This window comes from Lepidochelys kempii, chromosome 8 (assembly GCF_965140265.1).
Source record: "Lepidochelys kempii isolate rLepKem1 chromosome 8, rLepKem1.hap2, whole genome shotgun sequence".
In the NCBI taxonomy this organism is placed as follows: Eukaryota; Metazoa; Chordata; order Testudines; family Cheloniidae; genus Lepidochelys; species Lepidochelys kempii.
Genome location: NC_133263.1, coordinates 66909126 through 66926749, shown reverse-complemented (window position 1 = coordinate 66926749; position 17624 = coordinate 66909126). Strand labels below are relative to the sequence as shown.

General features: G+C 47.2%; 1 protein-coding gene across 9 annotated transcripts in view; it reads right to left on the bottom strand.

Moving 5' to 3' along the window:
* Window positions 1-17624, bottom strand: part of VAV3 (vav guanine nucleotide exchange factor 3) — a 248586-nt gene that overhangs the window by 117126 nt on the left and 113836 nt on the right. For all 9 annotated transcript variants that reach the window (XR_012160359.1, XR_012160360.1, XM_073356846.1 and 6 more), the window contains 4 exons: window positions 15437-15540; window positions 6603-6702; window positions 4915-5010; window positions 1543-1611 (listed from right to left, as the gene is read on the bottom strand). Coding sequence is in view for 7 of the 9 variants with exons in the window: in XM_073356846.1 (XP_073212947.1) it covers window positions 1543-1611; window positions 4915-5010; window positions 6603-6702; window positions 15437-15540 (369 nt within the window). In the remaining 2 variants the exon portion in view is untranslated. The remainder of the gene's footprint in view (window positions 1-1542; window positions 1612-4914; window positions 5011-6602; window positions 6703-15436; window positions 15541-17624) is intronic.

Sequence of the window (17624 nt, the reverse complement as noted above, 5' to 3'; positions counted from 1 at the left end):
AGCCCAATGGTTCAGGAAACCACCTAGGTTATGGGAGACTCAGGTTCATGGCTGTGCTCCAGTAAATATTTAATTATTTATCCAAAGTGGAAGAGCTCCAATAGGAGAGACTGAGAGAGACCTACCCCAAATCAGCCAAGGACAAAGAAGCACTGGTATCAGCTGGGCTAAAAAAAAATTAATAGTGAAATCAGGAATGTCATCTCCACCTACAGGAACCAGCGTTTAAGTTAAAGGTGGTTTGCTCCAGCCTGGTGGAGTGCTTCTTTCAGTCAGGGAATGGGATATCTCCTTCAGTCTTGATATTTGCACATGATTTCAGAGATCTGAAGACAACAAGGCCTGCGTAAAAGATGTAACCAAGTCGAGGCTCTAATTGCTCCTATATGCAGTAATCCTGGATAGGTTTAGTAGGATGTCCAAATATCTACAACTTCAAGACCGAGGCATACAGTGAGAGGGCAGTAATGTCTGAATAGCAAAATAGAAGGTATATAATAGCATGCCAACAGCCAGCATAATTCTTAGGTCCCATGCACAATAATGGGCCTGACTGACTCTGGAAAATGAATCTTTTTCACATATAGTGTTGGGATCTGGAAAAAGTTTAGGTATGATCTTAAGCCGTGGACCAGTATATCTTCTATATTTGTGCATTGAATGTGCTGGTAAATTTGCCACTTATCTTTCTCTATTCAAATCAGGTGTTTATCCTCATTTGTATGTCCTCAGTGGTATATAATCTGTAATATCTAGGAGCAAACATTTTTTAGGAAATATGTGCTAAATGGAACAATTTTCTAACATATTAACCAGGAAAAGGATAGAGTGGGAAAATATAACGAAAACAATAACTGAACTCCGTGCACAGCATCAGAAAAAAAGGAAACTAAGAGTACTGCTAGTTGCAGAGGGAATTGCAGACTGCCGAGGGATACAGCACCAAACATGTAATGAGATACTGCTATTTTAAAAAGCACTTGCTTGTGTCATTTGCAGTAGCATGTGGAGTAACGGTCACTAGGAGAGATATTAATGCCTTCTAGCCTAAGGCAACAAAGACATTACTAGGACACAAGTTGTGAGGAAAGAGAACTGTGTTTACCTTATTGGGAAACTGTTAACCAAAATTTGAGGTGATCTGCAGTAATGGAAGTTTTACCCATTTTGTAAAGGACTAGTAAAACTGAGAAAGGCAAATTTTTTTCCAAATGGTTAGCAGGCTGAGAACTACGGGACAGAATGTAAAAATTAGGATATTACAGATAAATAGAAGCCAGTCAGCTCTACTCCATACCATATAAAACCTATTGGCTAAGTTACTAAAAAAGCCTGTAGCAATATCCTTGATCTAGCCTCCTTATACGAGAGTTTGTGGCTAGTTAACAAATATTTGCTAGATCTATTGTGAATTGCAGGACCTCCTTCAGCAGCAAATATACTGTAAACTTCACTTCTGCATGCCCGTGTGTTCTGAAAAAGGCCCCAACCATTTTAACTGGCAGTGAAGATGTAAACATCTCCCTGCCATGGCACACTTACCTTCATTGCATCAAGTGCCAACTTCAGATTTTCCTTCTCAGTTGGGTCAGTGGTGTGCTTCACCAGTTCCTATTTGGCAAAATGCAGGGATATTTCTTATAACAACTTTTCACTCAGCCAGGTGCCAATCAGTTTACACATTTATCACTGAAATAAAATGACTACTGTGCACTGGTCACTCTTAAAAACTTACCAATTTTGCCTTAAATAGATAACAGCCCTAGAATTTATTTTTTTTCCTCTATGATTCCCTATACATTGCAGGGGAGGGATAGCTCAGTGGTTTGAGCATTGGCCTGCTAAACCCAGGATTGTGAGTTCAATCCTTGAGGGGGCCATTTGGGATCTGGGGCAAAAATTGGGGATTGGTCCTGCTTTGAGCAGGGGGTTGGACTAGATGACCTCCTGAGGTCTCTTCCAACCCTGATATTCTATGATACATCTCATAGTGCACAACTAGGGATTACCACAAATAGTTAAGTGTTAAGTGTGAGTACTGTTATTTCTCAATACTAATAATATTTGACAATGAACAGTCAACAAAAGCTAATTCTATTCTGGTAACAATTAAAATTTACCAGTCAGATCCTTACTGTACATGTCTGTTACTTCTGGGGGGATTATGTGTGACTGCACACCCGCAGAAAACAGCCCTCCCGCAGAATTCCTGTGCTTCCATGCAGAAAATAGCAGACAAGCAAAGGGAAGCCACACTGGGGGGCGGAGAGTATGACCATGGACACAGGTTTTGGTGGGGGATTGCTCCCCACAAACAGAGGTGAGGCCTGGGGAGGCACACAGGGTAACTTACCACTGCTCCCTGTCCCCCCATCTCTGCAAGCGCAGAGCTGCCCAGCTGAAGGAAGCTATGTCTGGGCTCTGCTGAGTCTACAGCTGAACACTGCCCCCTGGGTCCTAGTGCCAGTCGTTCTCCCCTTCTGCGTGCTGGCAGCCTCTCTGTTTTCTGTGCAACAGTGAGTGCCAGTGGTGGGGCTGGAAAAGGGGGAGGTGGGGAAATGAGGGAAGAGGGGATGTGGGGGAAGAAGCGGTGGGAAAGGGAGCGGGGTGGAATAGGGCAGGGGGAGGGGAATGTGGGGGGGAGGGGAGAGGGGTGGAGAAGAAAAGGGGATAGGGGAATCGTAGGGGGAAGCAGGAGCCCGGCATGCAGCATCGCATCGGCAGCAGCGGGGGCTCCCCCATTAAGCAGGACGATTAAACCCTCACCCTGACAAGCCCTACCCCGTACACCTGCACTCCTCCAACGAGCCCCCGCCCCACTCAGACCCCCACCCCACTGATCCCTAATCAGCTGCACCTGGACCCTCACCCCATCAAGCCCTACTTCCCCAGCACCAGGACCCCCACACTGAGCTCCCACACCCAGACCCCCCCATAAAGCCCCATCTCCCACACCCAGAGCCTCCTTGCTGAGTCCCAACCATCTTCACCTGGATCCACTGCAGAATCCCATTGCCCCTGCACCCAGAACCCCCCAGCAAGTCCCTGTGCATCCAGATCTCCCACTGAGCTGCCCGTACCTAGATTGCCCTGCACAGAAACCTCTCACCCCACACCTGGTTCCCCCCACACTAAGCCCCTCCACACTTGGATCCTGCTGTGCTGAACCAGTCCACCCACACCTGGTGCACCTGGCACAGAGGGGCAGGGTCCCAGGGTGTTTCTGAGGCAGCCCCAGCCTTTGCAGTGTGTCAGGGTCGAGTGCAGCTTCACTACCAAGGCCCTGGACTGGGGGAGGTGGGGGCTTCAGGGTGATCTCTCACCTCAGTGCAGCCAGTGGCCTGTGCTCCCCACTGCCATGCTGGAGCCACATTTATTTATTGACAAATAAAATTTGCCGAATTTTGCAGAATTTTAAAATATTATACTCATACTATTTTTTAAAAAGTGGCACCAAATTTTAATTTTTTTGGTGCAGAATTCCCTGAGAAGTAGTCTGTGCTGAAAGCCCAGGCAAACAATATTAGATAATTTTCATGTTACTAGCAACAACATGAATAGTCAAAACCCCAAAATAAGAGTTTGTTTGCAAAGATGAAGTAGGAATATATGCTGACAAAATCTTTAACTAAAATATGTGACTAACCACAATGAGATAGTCACTACTCCAGTACAAGATTAGCTGCATTTATATAATATTTTATAGACATGAATGTGGATGACATATCTTGACAGTATATGAAAATATTTCAAGAATGTTAAGCTATTTGCTATATTTTAAAAGATACATAGCCCATCTAGAATCTAGAAAAATTAATGGGTTAGTTAAAAGCAAAAAAGAAAATCCAGAGAGAAATCAGTTATTTCTTCTTGAATGCATTTTAAGAAGAGGACTATATGTTGTTACCAAAAATAATATCTTGCTAAAATACTGGAAAATGGTGGGAATAGATGCTACTACTTAAAAGTGCAGTTTTTCTAGCAATTTTTGTGGATATTTTGCTTCTGAAAAGACTAATATATTTGGACACCCTGTTACATACCTGATTGTAGTTTTATGATGCCTCACACTTTAAAACACTATGAGTGACATAATCTTTCATATCATTTTTTCATAATATACAATTTGATTATATTGCCTTGGTTCATGTCTCAAATGTTTTAAGAAAGTGGTTCTGTCATCAGTTTTGGTTTGGTTTTTTTCATGATTTTCTGTTGATCAGAATATTGATGACTTGCATTTATATAGATATATTTCAAGAAAAGTAATAAGTTTGAATTACACAAAGCACCAGAGTCAAAATTATGCTTCACATAAAGATAGCAGCTCTTTTTAAAATTACATTTTACAAACATCAGCAGGGTTGACAATCTAATACAGTAATATATTTCTTTGCTGCTGAACTAATGAGTCTCCTGGAACAGCTATCAAATTAAATTTATAAGACTCTCCACCCTCATTATAGGACTAACAGTGGAAGCCAAGAGCTTTGTGGGTTATAACAAGAAGCATTTCAAAATAAATATGGTTTTATTAGAATTTACTATAGCAGGGAAGTATCTTAAAGAATGGTATCATCTCGTTCAGCTTAGTCTTTGGGGGTAGTGGTCTACATTACAAAACCACTATTCTCATAGTTTGCCACCACTAACTTTTAAAGAAGCCATTAAATGAAAAGGCTCAAGTACCTGGGAAGTGATTGTTATTCTCAGATATGCTTCAGCTGTGTGGAATGCTCACCACAAAGAAGGCTGAACTGTACTGGATTCCACACAGATAATTCGCAATTCAACTCTATAAAAATGTTAATCACTGTCCTTTAATAAAGGTACTGAACCCTCATTATAACAATCCTCTGATGATAAACCTTCACAGCTTTGCGCTTAATCACTTTAAACTTCAAAAAAAAGTACCTGCAGCAGCAGATGATATTTCAGAACTCGCTGCATAGGAACCACTAGAAGATCCCGCAAAGTAAATTTCCCATTATTGGCCCTCTTGGAACATTCCTAGTTTTTAAAAATAAAATACAAGATTGAGCTGTGATTCCTGAAAAATAAAAAAAAATACAAAGTATACTCCTAATTTTTTTTTAAGTAGACATATAAGTTTGCCAGATCACCCAGATATTAGGATACTGGATAAATACCACCATAATGAGGAAAAAATCATCTCCGTAGTGATAAGCTGAACCAAAACCCTGGCTCAGAACACCACTGAATTTGGGGGTATTCAAGATCTGGATCCAGATCCAGATCCTATTCTTCAGGTGTTCAGACAGCAGAGTGATGACTGTGGTATAAACACTGTAATTAGAGATAAGAAACCACACAGAGTTTTGTTGATTTGAAGCTGTGAGTGTCTATAAGAGAAACAGAGATAGCAGTTGGAATCACTCTCGCTAGTGCCCAGCAGGTAGTTCAAGTGCAACACTGCAGGTAAACAGCAGACTCTTTGTCTTATTAGATGTAGGCATAAATAGCACAACAGGCATGACAACTGTGTGGATTGAAGGTGACTAGTAAACCAAAAAATAAGAAATCCTCTTTATCACAGGTGGGATCATCAAACTCCCACCCTGCACATTCACTTCCCCAGCAAAGCTGATGGGCAGTATGCTGTGTCCTATAAAGGGCTGTAGCTGATTATCCTCCAGACCAAAGAGGAACTGTGCTTCCCCTGAAAAAACACAGGAACAGATCTGTGCAGACACATGCCTAGAACCCTGACCAGTGGTATTCTATCTGCTTCCCAAGATCCATAAACTGGGAATCCTGGACGCCCCATCATCTCAGGCATTGGTACCCTGACAGCAGGATTGTGTGGCTATGTGGACTCTCTCTTCAGGCCCTATGCTACCAGCACTCCCAGCTATCTTCGAGACACCACTGACTTCCTGAGGAAACTACAATCCATCGGTGATCTTCCAGAAAACACCCTCCTGGCCACTATGGATGTAGAAACCCTCTACACCAACATTCCTCACAAAGATGGACTACAACCCATCAGGAACAGTATCCCCAATAAAGTCACGGCAAACCTGGTGGCTGACCTTTTGTGACTTTGTCCTCACCCACAACTATTTCACATTTGGGGACAATGTATACCTTCAAGTCAGCGGCACTGCTATGGGTACCCGCATGGCCCCACAGTATGCTTACATTTTTATGGCTGTCTCTAACGTGCCACAAGTACTCGTGTTCTTTTTGTGCTTCCAAGGTTGTCTGAACATCTCGGGTGGTGCATCTTACACACAATCCCTTGTGCAGAGATGTGCCTATAGTCTTTAAATGTTATTCTAATTATAACCATATTTTATTCTCAGCTACCTTCACTCTCACCTAAAACACTATGAGAAAAAAGTGTTTTATTGACAAAACCACTTCTTGGGTAAATCCTGACCCCACTGAAGTCAATAGCAAGACTTCTTCTGACCAGGATTCAACCTCTTCTGTCTCTACCTGACAAGTTAATTTGATCAGTTAGTCCAGGTAAAAAGGAAAAGAAAAGAAACTCACAGAACCACATGTCAGAATGAACAGTTTTCTTTTTTGGGGGGATGGTGGATATATATTTGTATATAAAAAATAAATATCAGTACCTCTAGCTTCAATTTAACATCTTCTTTTGTCTTAGAGATGTTGTCCAAGCAGGATATGGCTGTCTCCACTTGACTGCAGTACTGCCCATAAATAACCATTCTAAAACAAAGCAAGAAAAAAAAACAAGCAGGATGGTGTGGGGTTTGTTTTTTTGTTTGTTTTTGTTTTGTTTTTTTAAAGAAACAGTCCTTTGTTCACATTTCACAAACAAATATATGGGTCACAATCTTCCCTTCAACTGGGAGCGGTACCTACATACCAAGGCATAATAACTTGGCCCTAAATGTGTATTACAAAGCTTCCCCAAGAATATAATCAGGTGCATGTTTGAAAAATACTAAAGATCATAATCAAAATGCTGTAAAATCATTTCAATTCACTTTAACACTGACATGCATACCCTGACACAATAAAGCACTTGTTTCAGGCTGTAAGACAATGTAACTGCTGCTTAACAGCACCAGAGTCATTAGTATTTACAGTATAAAGAGATAGATTTCAAAGGATGCAATGAATAAATTCTGTTACATAGGATTAGCCCAGGATTAATTACATCCACTCTTTTTACAGCAACAGTAGGTTTTGCAAACTTATTTGACAGTATCTGTTGAGTTTACATTCCATGAGGCTTTGGGTCAAGATAATAGCTAACATATGTAAAAGCAAGAAATTCTTAACAGCAGTCAGAAACCAGCATGGTACCCACTGGCTGATTTTTTGTAAAGCTATTGGAAAGAATCCAGGTTTGTACCGGGAACTTCCTGTTCCCTTCAGTAACAATTCATTCCACTCTTCTCAAACTGTTCTAAATTTTTAGAGGTGACTCCTTTTTAATCTGCAAGCTCCATCTTTGGGGATCTACAAGCCTCCGTTCTTGCCTTCTATTTTTAATCTTTTTCTCCCTCTTGATCATCTTCTGTTTAGCTTTAGCTTCCACTTCAAAAGTGATGATACTAACTGCACATCTTTTACCTTTAATTATTATTTTAAACCTATACTGCAGTACAAATAGAGCTAGACACAGTATCTGTCCTCCCTTGACAAAATAAACTTGTAGTTTCCTCTCAGCTTCCTTAAGTTACATTGCTTCTTTTGGAGAAAAGGAGCATCCTGAGACACAACTCCTGCTCCGTAGCTCCCCTCTACACTCAGACCTGCCATTTGCCTTCACTGCCTGTATCCTTTGTGACAGGGTCGGGCCGGATGGCTACAGGAGAGTAATTTTTTTTTTTTGAAGAAGAAAATAATTTTATTTGTGTAACACTTACAAAGAATCACCAAAAAGGATAAAGCAAAACTATGCAACAAAATAAAAGCAAACACAAGGTATAACACAGCAGCCTTCAGGAGGGAGAAGTGTTCAGGCTAGCCTGGGCCCAGAGCTGGGGGGCTTCCTCAACATTCGTGGTCTTCCACCCTCCTGAGTCACCTGCTGGCCTAGAGCGGGGGGGCTTCCTCGACACTCATGGTCTTCCACCCCCTCAAGTTACCTAGTGCCACGCCCAGTGTCACCGATTATTCCTCTCCTGAGAGTGCCTGACAAGATGGGCACGGCTGCGGGGTTGGCGGTTTGGGGGTGGGGGGACGTACACCCACGTGTGATAGGACCCCTCCTAGGTGACAAAGATGATGGTATCCACAGCAGCAACGGCTGGGGCTGGGGTCTCTCGCTCTTCCCCTCAATCAAGTCCCCTCCCAGGACTAGGCACTCGTGAGAATCTATGGTGCCAAGGAAGTTGGACACCCGCTGATAGAATTGAGGCCGCTTCGGGCTCGTTGTCGGGGCATAGATGTTAACGAGGTTGACCACGAGCCCCTCCATATGACTCGGAGATGCAGCAAGAGGCCCAGCATGGCCTCAGTGACCCCTAGCACCTCGGGCCGTAGGTTGGGGGAGAAGAGGGTCGCCACTCCAGCTTGTCGAATCGTGAAGTAGCTAAAGTAGACCCCGTCCCCCCACTCCAGCCACCAGCTGTCCTCGGCGGTCAGATCCGTATGGGTCTCCTGCAGGAAAACCACAGAGTACCCCCCTTCCCGAAGGTAAGGGAGCACCTGGAACCTGTGGAGAGCCATCCTACATCCCCTGGTGTTCAAAGTTGCAATAATGAGAGACGTCATGCGGAGGGCTGGGGGGGTGGGGGTCCCTTCTTGGCGGGGGTGTTCACGGCCCCAGCGGGTCGCACAACAATCCGTGACCCATCCCGTCAGTGAGTAAATCATCACGGAAGCTGCGGGCCCGCCTGTAGGTCGTGGCATCGTGCCTTCCTTTCCCTCTAACCTCCTTTATAAGGGCCCTTGTGGCCTGGAGGAGTTGATCAAAGTCCCCCCACAGCTGGAGAGCTAGCTGTATCCTGTTGCGGGAGCCACGGATGTCTTCTAAAAACTCCCGCAACACTTTTCGCAGCTCATGGGGGCGTGGGGTTGCGATTTCCCAGTTTTCCCCTGGTGGGGCTCTTGGTGTCAACCTAGTGACAGAGGATGTGGAAAAAGTTAATGTACTCAATGCTTTTTTTGCCTCTGTCTTCATGAACAAGGTCAGCTCCCAGACTACTGCACTGGGCAGCACAGCATGGGGAGGAGGTGACCAGCCCTCTGTGGAGAAAGAAGTGGTTTGGGACTATTTAGAAAAGCTGGAGGACCACAAGTCCATGGGGCCGGATGCGCTGCATCCAAGAGTGCTAAAGGAGTTGGCGGATGTGATTGCAGAGCCATTGGCCATTATCTTTAAAAACTCGTGGCGAACAGGGGAAGTCCTGGATGGCTGGAAAAAGGCTAATGTAGTGCCAATCTTTAAAAAAGGGAAGAAGGAGGATCCTGGGAACTACAGGCCAGTCAGCCTCACCTCAGTCCCTGGAAAAATCATGGAGCAGGTCCTCAAAGAATCAATCCTGAAGCACTTACATGAGAGGAAAGTGATCAGGAACAGTCAGCATGGATTCACCAAGGGAAGGTCATGCCTGACTAATCTAATCGCCTTCTATGATGAGATTACTGGTTCTGTGGATGAAGGGAAAGCAGTGGATGTATTATTTCTTGACTTTAGCAAAGCTTTTGACACGGTCTCCCACAGTATTCTTGTCAGCAAGTTAAAGAAGTATGGGCTGGATGAATGCACTATAAGGTGGGTAGAAAGTTGGCTAGATTGTCGGACTCAACGGGTAGTGATCAATGGCTCCAGGTCTAGTTGGCAGCCGGTATCAAGTGGAGTGCCCCAGGGGTCAGTCCTGGGGCCGGTTTTGTTCAATATCTTCATAAATGATCTGGAGGATGGTGTGGATTGCACTCTCAGCAAATTTGCGGATGATACTAAACTGGGAGGAGTGGTAGATATGCTGGAGGGCAGGGATAGGATACAGAGGGACCTAGACAAATTGGAGGATTGGGCCAAAAGAAATCTGATGAGGTTCAATAAGGATAAGTGCAGGGTCCTGCACTTAGGACGGAAGAACCCAATGCACAGCTACAGACTAGGGACCGAATGGCTAGGCAGCAGTTCTGCGGAAAAGGACCTAGGGGTGACAGTGGACAAGAAGCTGGATATGAGTCAACAGTGTGCCCTTGTTGCCAAGAAGGCCAATGGCATTTTGGGATGTATAAGTAGGGGCATAGCGAGCAGATCGAGGGACGTGATCGTCCCCCTCTATTCGACATTGGTGAGGCCTCATCTGGAGTACTGTGTCCAGTTTTGGGCCCCACACTACAAGAAGGATGTGGATAAATTGGAGAGAGTCCAGCGAAGGGCAACAAAAATGATTAGGGGTCTGGAACACATGACTTATGAGGAGAGGCTGAGGGAACTGGGATTGTTTAGTCTGCAGAAGAGAAGAATGAGGGGGGATTTGATAGCTGCTTTCAACTACCTGAGAGGTGGTTCCAGAGAGGATGGTTCTAGACTATTCTCAGTGGTAGAAGAGGACAGGACAAGGAGTAATGGTCTCAAGTTGTAGTGGGGGAGGTTTAGGTTGGATATTAGGAAAAACTTTTTCACTAGGAGGGTGGTGAAACACTGGAATGCGTTACCTAGGGAGGTGGTAGAATCTCCTTCCTTAGAAGTTTTTAAGGTCAGGCTTGACAAAGCCCTGGCTGGGACGATTTAATTGGGGATTGGTCCTGCTTTGAGCAGGGGGATGGACTAGATGACCTCCTGAGGTCCCTTCCAACCCTGATATTCTATGATTCTATGAGGCGGGCAGGAATGGTGCAGACCACCAACGGGCCGTCTGACAGGCTAAAGTTATTAGGTTCATCTCAAGCCTTGGGGTAGAAGGGGACGGCGGAGGGAAAACTGCAGCTCCTAATAGGTCGCGGCAGGAAAATGCAATCCTTGGGAGGGATCCGCAAAAAAAGGGAAAGAAATAACCCCAGGGGCGGCAATAGCATTGCAGGAGGAGGTGGATTGGGCAGGGACAGAGGCAAGACTCTGGTCTTCAGGAGGGAAGCAGCTAAGAGGTGGCGCCTCCCGAACAGATTAGAGGGTTAAGGAGGTGGGGAGGGGGCTCCCAGTCATGCTAGGCACAGGCTCTGTGGTGAATTTGGCAGCCACGGCATCAGGTGGTGGACTACCCTCTGTAGGGTGCCCGTCTGGGAAGGCGGTTAGGGGGAGCGAGCATGGGGAAAGGAGGACTGGGGTGAGGTTGCCCAGATTGAGGCCAGCCGGCAGTAGGTCATCCTCTCCCTGGGTGACCGGGGCCAAACCTAGGGCCTCGATCTCCTCATACATGGAGGAGAGATCGTCTTCTGCCACCCTGGGGGTCTCCCCTCTGGCGCCCGCTACGACGGTCGCTTCGGGATTCGCGGGGGGTTCTGGGGGGGTTCGGGCAGAAGGGCCTTCCTCAGGGATCTCGGAGGGTAGGGTCTCCCGTGGAGGGGAGATCCTACCTTCCAGTACTATTTTGTCTTCCCCTCCTGACACTGGCAGATGGATCTCACTCGTGGGCATAGCGGAAGGCTCAGTGTCAGTGCCTCCCTTCCTGGTCTTCCGGGGGGCCTCCGCATCGGATGGGTGCAGCGGAGCTCGAGCCTTCCGCTTGCCTCGCTTTCCCTGAACTAGGGTCCAGCCCTCCATAGCATCGTCTGAGGGCTGGTTAGCAGGGGTCATGTCGGGGGGCAGAGGTGATGGTTCAGGGGCTCGGGGAGGGGGGGTAACGGTGAGGCAGCATGGGGGGGGGGTCTCCTTGGGGCAGGCCCTCTCCTATGCCCGGTAATATCTTTCCTGCACCCTCCTCCATAGGCTCTGCTGGATTGTTAACAGCAAGAGCAGGGCTCCCTCGCTCATCTGGGCGCTGTAGGGGAGGTGTCTCTTGGGCCCAGGTAGGAGCAGCGGTGGATCAAGCAGGAGGAGAGGTGGTTTCAGGTCCCGGGAGGCCAGGGGCGTCGGCAACGACGGAGCCGATGTCCTGCCGGGTCTCGGCGGTCTCGGGTGCCCCTCCCCGCCGGGCCAAGGGGCAGTCTCTTTGGACATGCCCCACTGATCAGCAGAGGTAGCACCGGGCCTCTCCTGTGGAATAGTAGACCCGATAGCGGGCTCCCTGGTAGGGGATCAGGAAGGACCCCTCAAGCGCCTCTCCATCATGCGCCGCTGGCGGCGGTAGAAGCTGCACTTGCCGGCGGAACAAAAGGACGTGATGGAGGGTGAGGTCCTTGCAGCCCAATGGGAGAGGGATGATGACAGAGACGGGTTTCCCCAGGGTGGAGAGAGCGGGTAACAGGGCGGCATTGGGTAGAAATGGAGGGATGGAGGGGTCAGGACTAGGCGGACGCCCAGGTCCTCTAGCGGTTCCAGGGGAACGAACACTCCCCCCACCGCCAGGCCCTTCTCCACCGCCTCCTGGGCGGCAGTCTCCGATGCTAAGAAAAAGACGACCTTCCCGTACATTTTGGAGGCTGCCACAATAGCCATGGGTCCTGCCACCCTCGCCAATGCCTGCACGTATGTCTCCATGTGGGGCGAGGCGGGCACCAGGAGGCAACGAACGCCGTGCTTCCTGGTCATTGTGGGAAAGGGGCCACGGCTGCTATTGATGGTAGCGGAGGTGGTGGGTGGGCGAGATGACGAGACGGCAGGCGGGGGGCGCTGCTACCGCCCGGGCATACACCCTGGGGGCCGGGGGAAGGACACTCGCAGAGCTGGTGGAGGGAACAGCGGGGAGGGACACCATGGTCGATGACAAGGCCACAGCGGTGGGGGCAGCCCCTGCCATGGAGGGCCTGGTGGTTGTAGTGGGGCCCTTTCCCTTCTTCACAGCCTGGCCTTTCCGGCCAACTGGGGGGCTCTCCTAGAATCTGGGGGGGCTGTGGGCGTAGCAGCGGCAGTAGTCGCCCCGGTGCCTCCTGCTGCTGATGCCCCAGCAGGGGCGGTGGCAGGTGTTTTGGCAGCAGTGGGGGTGGGGGCTTGGGGGTTGGGCAGGGGGGTAGGTGGGTGAGGGGCAGCTGAGGTTGTTAGAGGGGCCTCACCCCTCTCATTCCCCGCCATTGTGAGCAGGGAGAGATGGGGAGACACCAAAAGGAGGAGGGGGAGGGGGAAACAGATTAACCACTTCTCCCTGCTGGGCTGCAGGCGGGGGGGAAGGGGGGGCAAATGGGTCAAACTGGGCGGGGGAGGAAACAGGAGTTGGGGTCAGGTAATAGGGGCAAACTGTGGGGTGAACAGTCGGGGGGGGGGGAGGCACGTGGACCCAGACCCACGCATGTTTGTCCAAAGAGTCTCGCTTGGTCGGCTGTCGTTTCCGGTCCAGACAATGGAATCAGGGAAAGCAGCTGAATCCAGAGGCAGATGGCAAGTTGCCAGCAGGGACGGACGGCGGGGGGGCTGTGACGGTTGTAGTAGTGTTGGGGGAGGCACTGATGGATCGGGGGGGGCAGCTCCATGCCACACCCCCGTTTCCCTACAAATGCAGTTACGACACAGTCGAACTCCCCCCACATGAGAGTACAGTTCAAAAGTTACTCAGTCTTACGGCCCCCTCCACGATGGTTCGTAGCTTCCCTGGGTGGTTTTTCTGTCTGCTGCCTTCTCTTCCGCTTTTGTAGCTTTGGACAGCAGGGCTTTCAGCAGGCCCAGAATGTCGCAGAGATAAGAAGATTCTTCTTGGCTCGGTACGGGACCATAAACAAACAGCAAAACGGTTGGGTCTGGGGGCTTCCACTCCCCTCCTCCGGGGAGCAGGTCGGCAGTCCTCCCCCCTCCTCTGGGGGTTTCAACTGGAGCAGTAGCAGCGTCCAAGGGCAGGCATGGGGGGGTTGGCAGCTAGCTGGCAGCCGACCAGCACTTGAGCAGCAGCAAAAAAAAAAAAAACGAAGAAAAAGCATCTGGCCCGGTTGGGGAGGATGGGGGGGGGGGGCTGAAGCAGGGTCAAAAAGTAAGAAAAGCCCAGGCCAGGGGGCTTTAGGAGAGAATAGAAAGCAGATAGATGAGCAGCAAGCGCAGGAGGTCTCTTTACCCTGGGTAAGGTAACAGAAAAGGTTCCAGAACAATCAGGAACCTTCTGGAGGCAATTAAGACAGACAGGCTGATTAGAACACCTGCAGCCAATCAAGAAGCTGCTAGAATCAATTAAGGCAGGCTAATCAGGACACCTGGGTTTAAAAAGGAGCTCACCTCGGTTTGTGGTGCGCATGTGAGGAGCTGGGAACAAGAGGCACTAGAAGCTGAGAGTGAGAACGCGGACTGTTGGAGGACTGAGGAGTATAAGCATTATCAGACACTAGGAGGAAGGTCCTATGGTGAGGATAAAGGAGGGGGAGGAAGCCATGGGAAAGTAGCCCAGGGAGTTGTAGCTGTCGCACAGCTGTTCCAGGAGGCACTCTAGACAGCTGCATTCCACAGGCCCCTGGGCTGGAACCCGGAATAGAGGGCAAGCCTGGGTTCCCCCCAAACCTCCCAACTCCTGGTCAGACATAGGAGGAGTTGACCTGGACTGTGGGTTCACAAAAACGGCCAAACTGAGGGCTGCCGTGAAGCTCTAAGGCGAGCAAATCTGCCAATAAGCGCAAGACCCACCAAGGTAGAGGAGGAACTTTGTCACACCTTCCAATAATCACCCTTTCCCTCAGTCTGTCAGCATCTACCCAAGCATACATACCACTGCCATAAGCTGCTCCTCTGCTGAAATCTTCATATATGGCTTCATTTGAAACCTTCATATATCACTTCAATGTGACTATGGCAACTTTCTTTCCCATCATCTCCCTAAAATCCAGCTTTCCAGTTTCAGACATTTTCTGTTAGCTTATACCTGCTTTCTCACAAGCATAGTGTGACTGCATTAACCTCTTCTCAAACAACTCAACTGGCTCCCCAGCTACTTCAATTTCCAGTTCAGAAGTGATTTCATGTACACCTTCCATGGAACCCCTCAGACTCTCCTCTCTTCTCCTCAGCCTGTTTCACCCTTCTTTCTGTCCTTCTTTCTGCCATCTGGAATGCCTCGCCTGTATCTTTCTGTCTTATTTTATTTGCTTCCCCATCTCTGATTATTTTATCTCTGTACCTATATTGTTTATCTCTATAAAGCATTCGAAGATAGTTTTCATGCCAGAAGCTGTGCAAAATAAATTTTATGATTTCATATAAAATATGGATGCTATTTTTAAATGAAAAAGCAATGACAAAAAACAGTTGGGGAAAATTGAACAATCCATTCTATAAAATAATAATAGCACTTCCTTGGTACTTTCCACATTCAAAGCCCATTATATATACTGATGCTGTTACCCATAGATATTCAGTTCAATTATATAAATGCTTATGGAGTACTTAATCATTGAGAAACACTTCCATGGACTGAGTATAGGTTATCACTAAAGTATATAAAAGTTGTTGAATAAATATTACCTTTCCTTGTAGTTAATAAAAATTTGATACAGGTTCTGGTCATTTTTGTTTACAATGGAGTCATAAATATCCTGCATTAGACTTCTGTGGGTTTTCACCAATTCCTTAAAAACAGTAATAGAAGGAAAAAAATTAAAATGCAAATAGAACCCCTAAAGCTTCCAGAATGAAGATTAGTGTCTCCATGGATATCTGTTAATTCCAAGAAACTAAGACACAGATCACTTATGAGTAGCTGCTACTTTCAATGTTTGCTTTGAAATGCCGGATCCTCCATACAATGTGACAAGGGAAACTAAACTCAGAGACCTATTAAAGGCTAATTTATTCCAACTTGAAATGTGCCCTGTTAGTTCAGCTTCATTTTATAATGATAATTTTAAAATTAAGCAAGTCAAGTCAATGTTTTAATGACAAGACAAAAGTAATGATTTGTTTCCCCGAGCTGTGAAAAACCAGTTTTGTACATTACATGGGTCAATTAGTGGCATCCTGGTGCTAAGTTAACTCCAATTAGAATAAGTTTCTTGATACAATGGTCCACTAATGGCACAGGAAAAAGACAAGGATGCTGCAGAAATATTTGAGCCAAGCTATATTGCAGCAGAAATTTTAAGATTCTCAATTCAAGACCAGGTAGGTAACTTCTGGGTACTCTTCTGGCTCTGTCTATCTATTTCTTCACTTCAGCAGGTGGGTATTGTAGCTATAAGAACGCTTAATAGAGATCTTGTAGGCGTTTGTCTGTCTGAGGGGTTGGAGCAAATGCAGTTGTATCGTAGAGCTTGGCTGTAGACAGTAGATCGTGTGGTGTGGTCTGGATGAAAGCTGGAAGCATGAAGTGAGCTATAGCTCACGAAAGCTTATGCTCAAATAAATCGGTTAGTCTCTAAGGTGCCACAAGTACTCCTTTTCTTTTTGCAGATCCAGACTTACACAGCTGCTATTCTGAAACCTGAAATTAGTACATCACTCACGTGCATACTTGGCTGCTCACATAAGTGCTGTACGTACTCACTAGGAGTGCTTGTGTCGATGTAAAGAGAGGTGCACCACAGGTAGGTATCCCAGCGTGCCACCATCCGGCACAATGCCTTTTGGGAAACATTCCCAATATGTTGTGGGAAGGAAATGACCTCTAGCTCCAGAGATCCCTGGGGAAGTCAAGTTCTCATGATGCAACTCTCTCCATTCAGCAATACTCCAAAATTTTTGTGCCTTTTAAAAAAATCCCCCAAACCTGTGCAGCACTTTTCAATGTCTGCCCTCTCTGACATAGCCCGCAGGGCTCTGCACTATTCTCATGAACACTGCAAATACAGGATGCATAATTCTCCTGTCTTTGCAGACCTGCAGGAAGTACCACAACAATGGGGCGACATGACGATTTCTTCAAGGGCAGTTCACTGAGGGGAATAATGAAAAACAATTCAAGGTTGTTGGTGGTATTCATGGAGCAGCTGCAGATGGTAAAGTGCCACCTCTGGGCCCAAGAAACAAGCACTGACTGGTGGGATCACATCATAAAGCAGGTTTAGGACGAGGAGCAGTGGATGCAAAAGTCCACATCACTGGATCTGTGTGCTGAGCTCGCCCCTCAGTGGAGAATTGAGTTGTGATCACAATCTGGAAGCTTGTAATGCCGGACTGCTATCTGTCAGTGAAGAAATCATTTTGGAATTGGAAAATCCACAGTGAGGGGCTGTCATACAAGTCTGTAGGACCATTAATCATCTGCTATGCAGGACTGTGACTCTCAGCTACCTGTAGGAAATACTGGATGAATTTTCAGCAGTGGGGTTCCCGAACTGCGTTGGGGCAATAGACTGCATGCTTATCCCTATTTTGGCATGAGCTCACCTTGCTACAGAATACATCAACAGAAAGCGCTATTTTTCTCTGCTTATGCAAGCATTGGTGGATCACCAGTGGCACTTCACCCATATCAATGTGGGCTGGCCAAGGAAGGTGCACGATGCTCGCATCTTTAAGAACACAGGACTGTTCAGAGAGCTGCATGCAGGGACATTCTTTCCCTGCTGGCACATTACCATTGCCGAAGTTGAAATGCTGAAAATGGTTCTGGGGGACTCAGCCAACCCTTTGCACCTCTGGTTCATGAAGTCATACACTGTCCACCTCAATACCGCCAGGAAAGATTAACTATTGGCTCAGCAGATGCAAAATG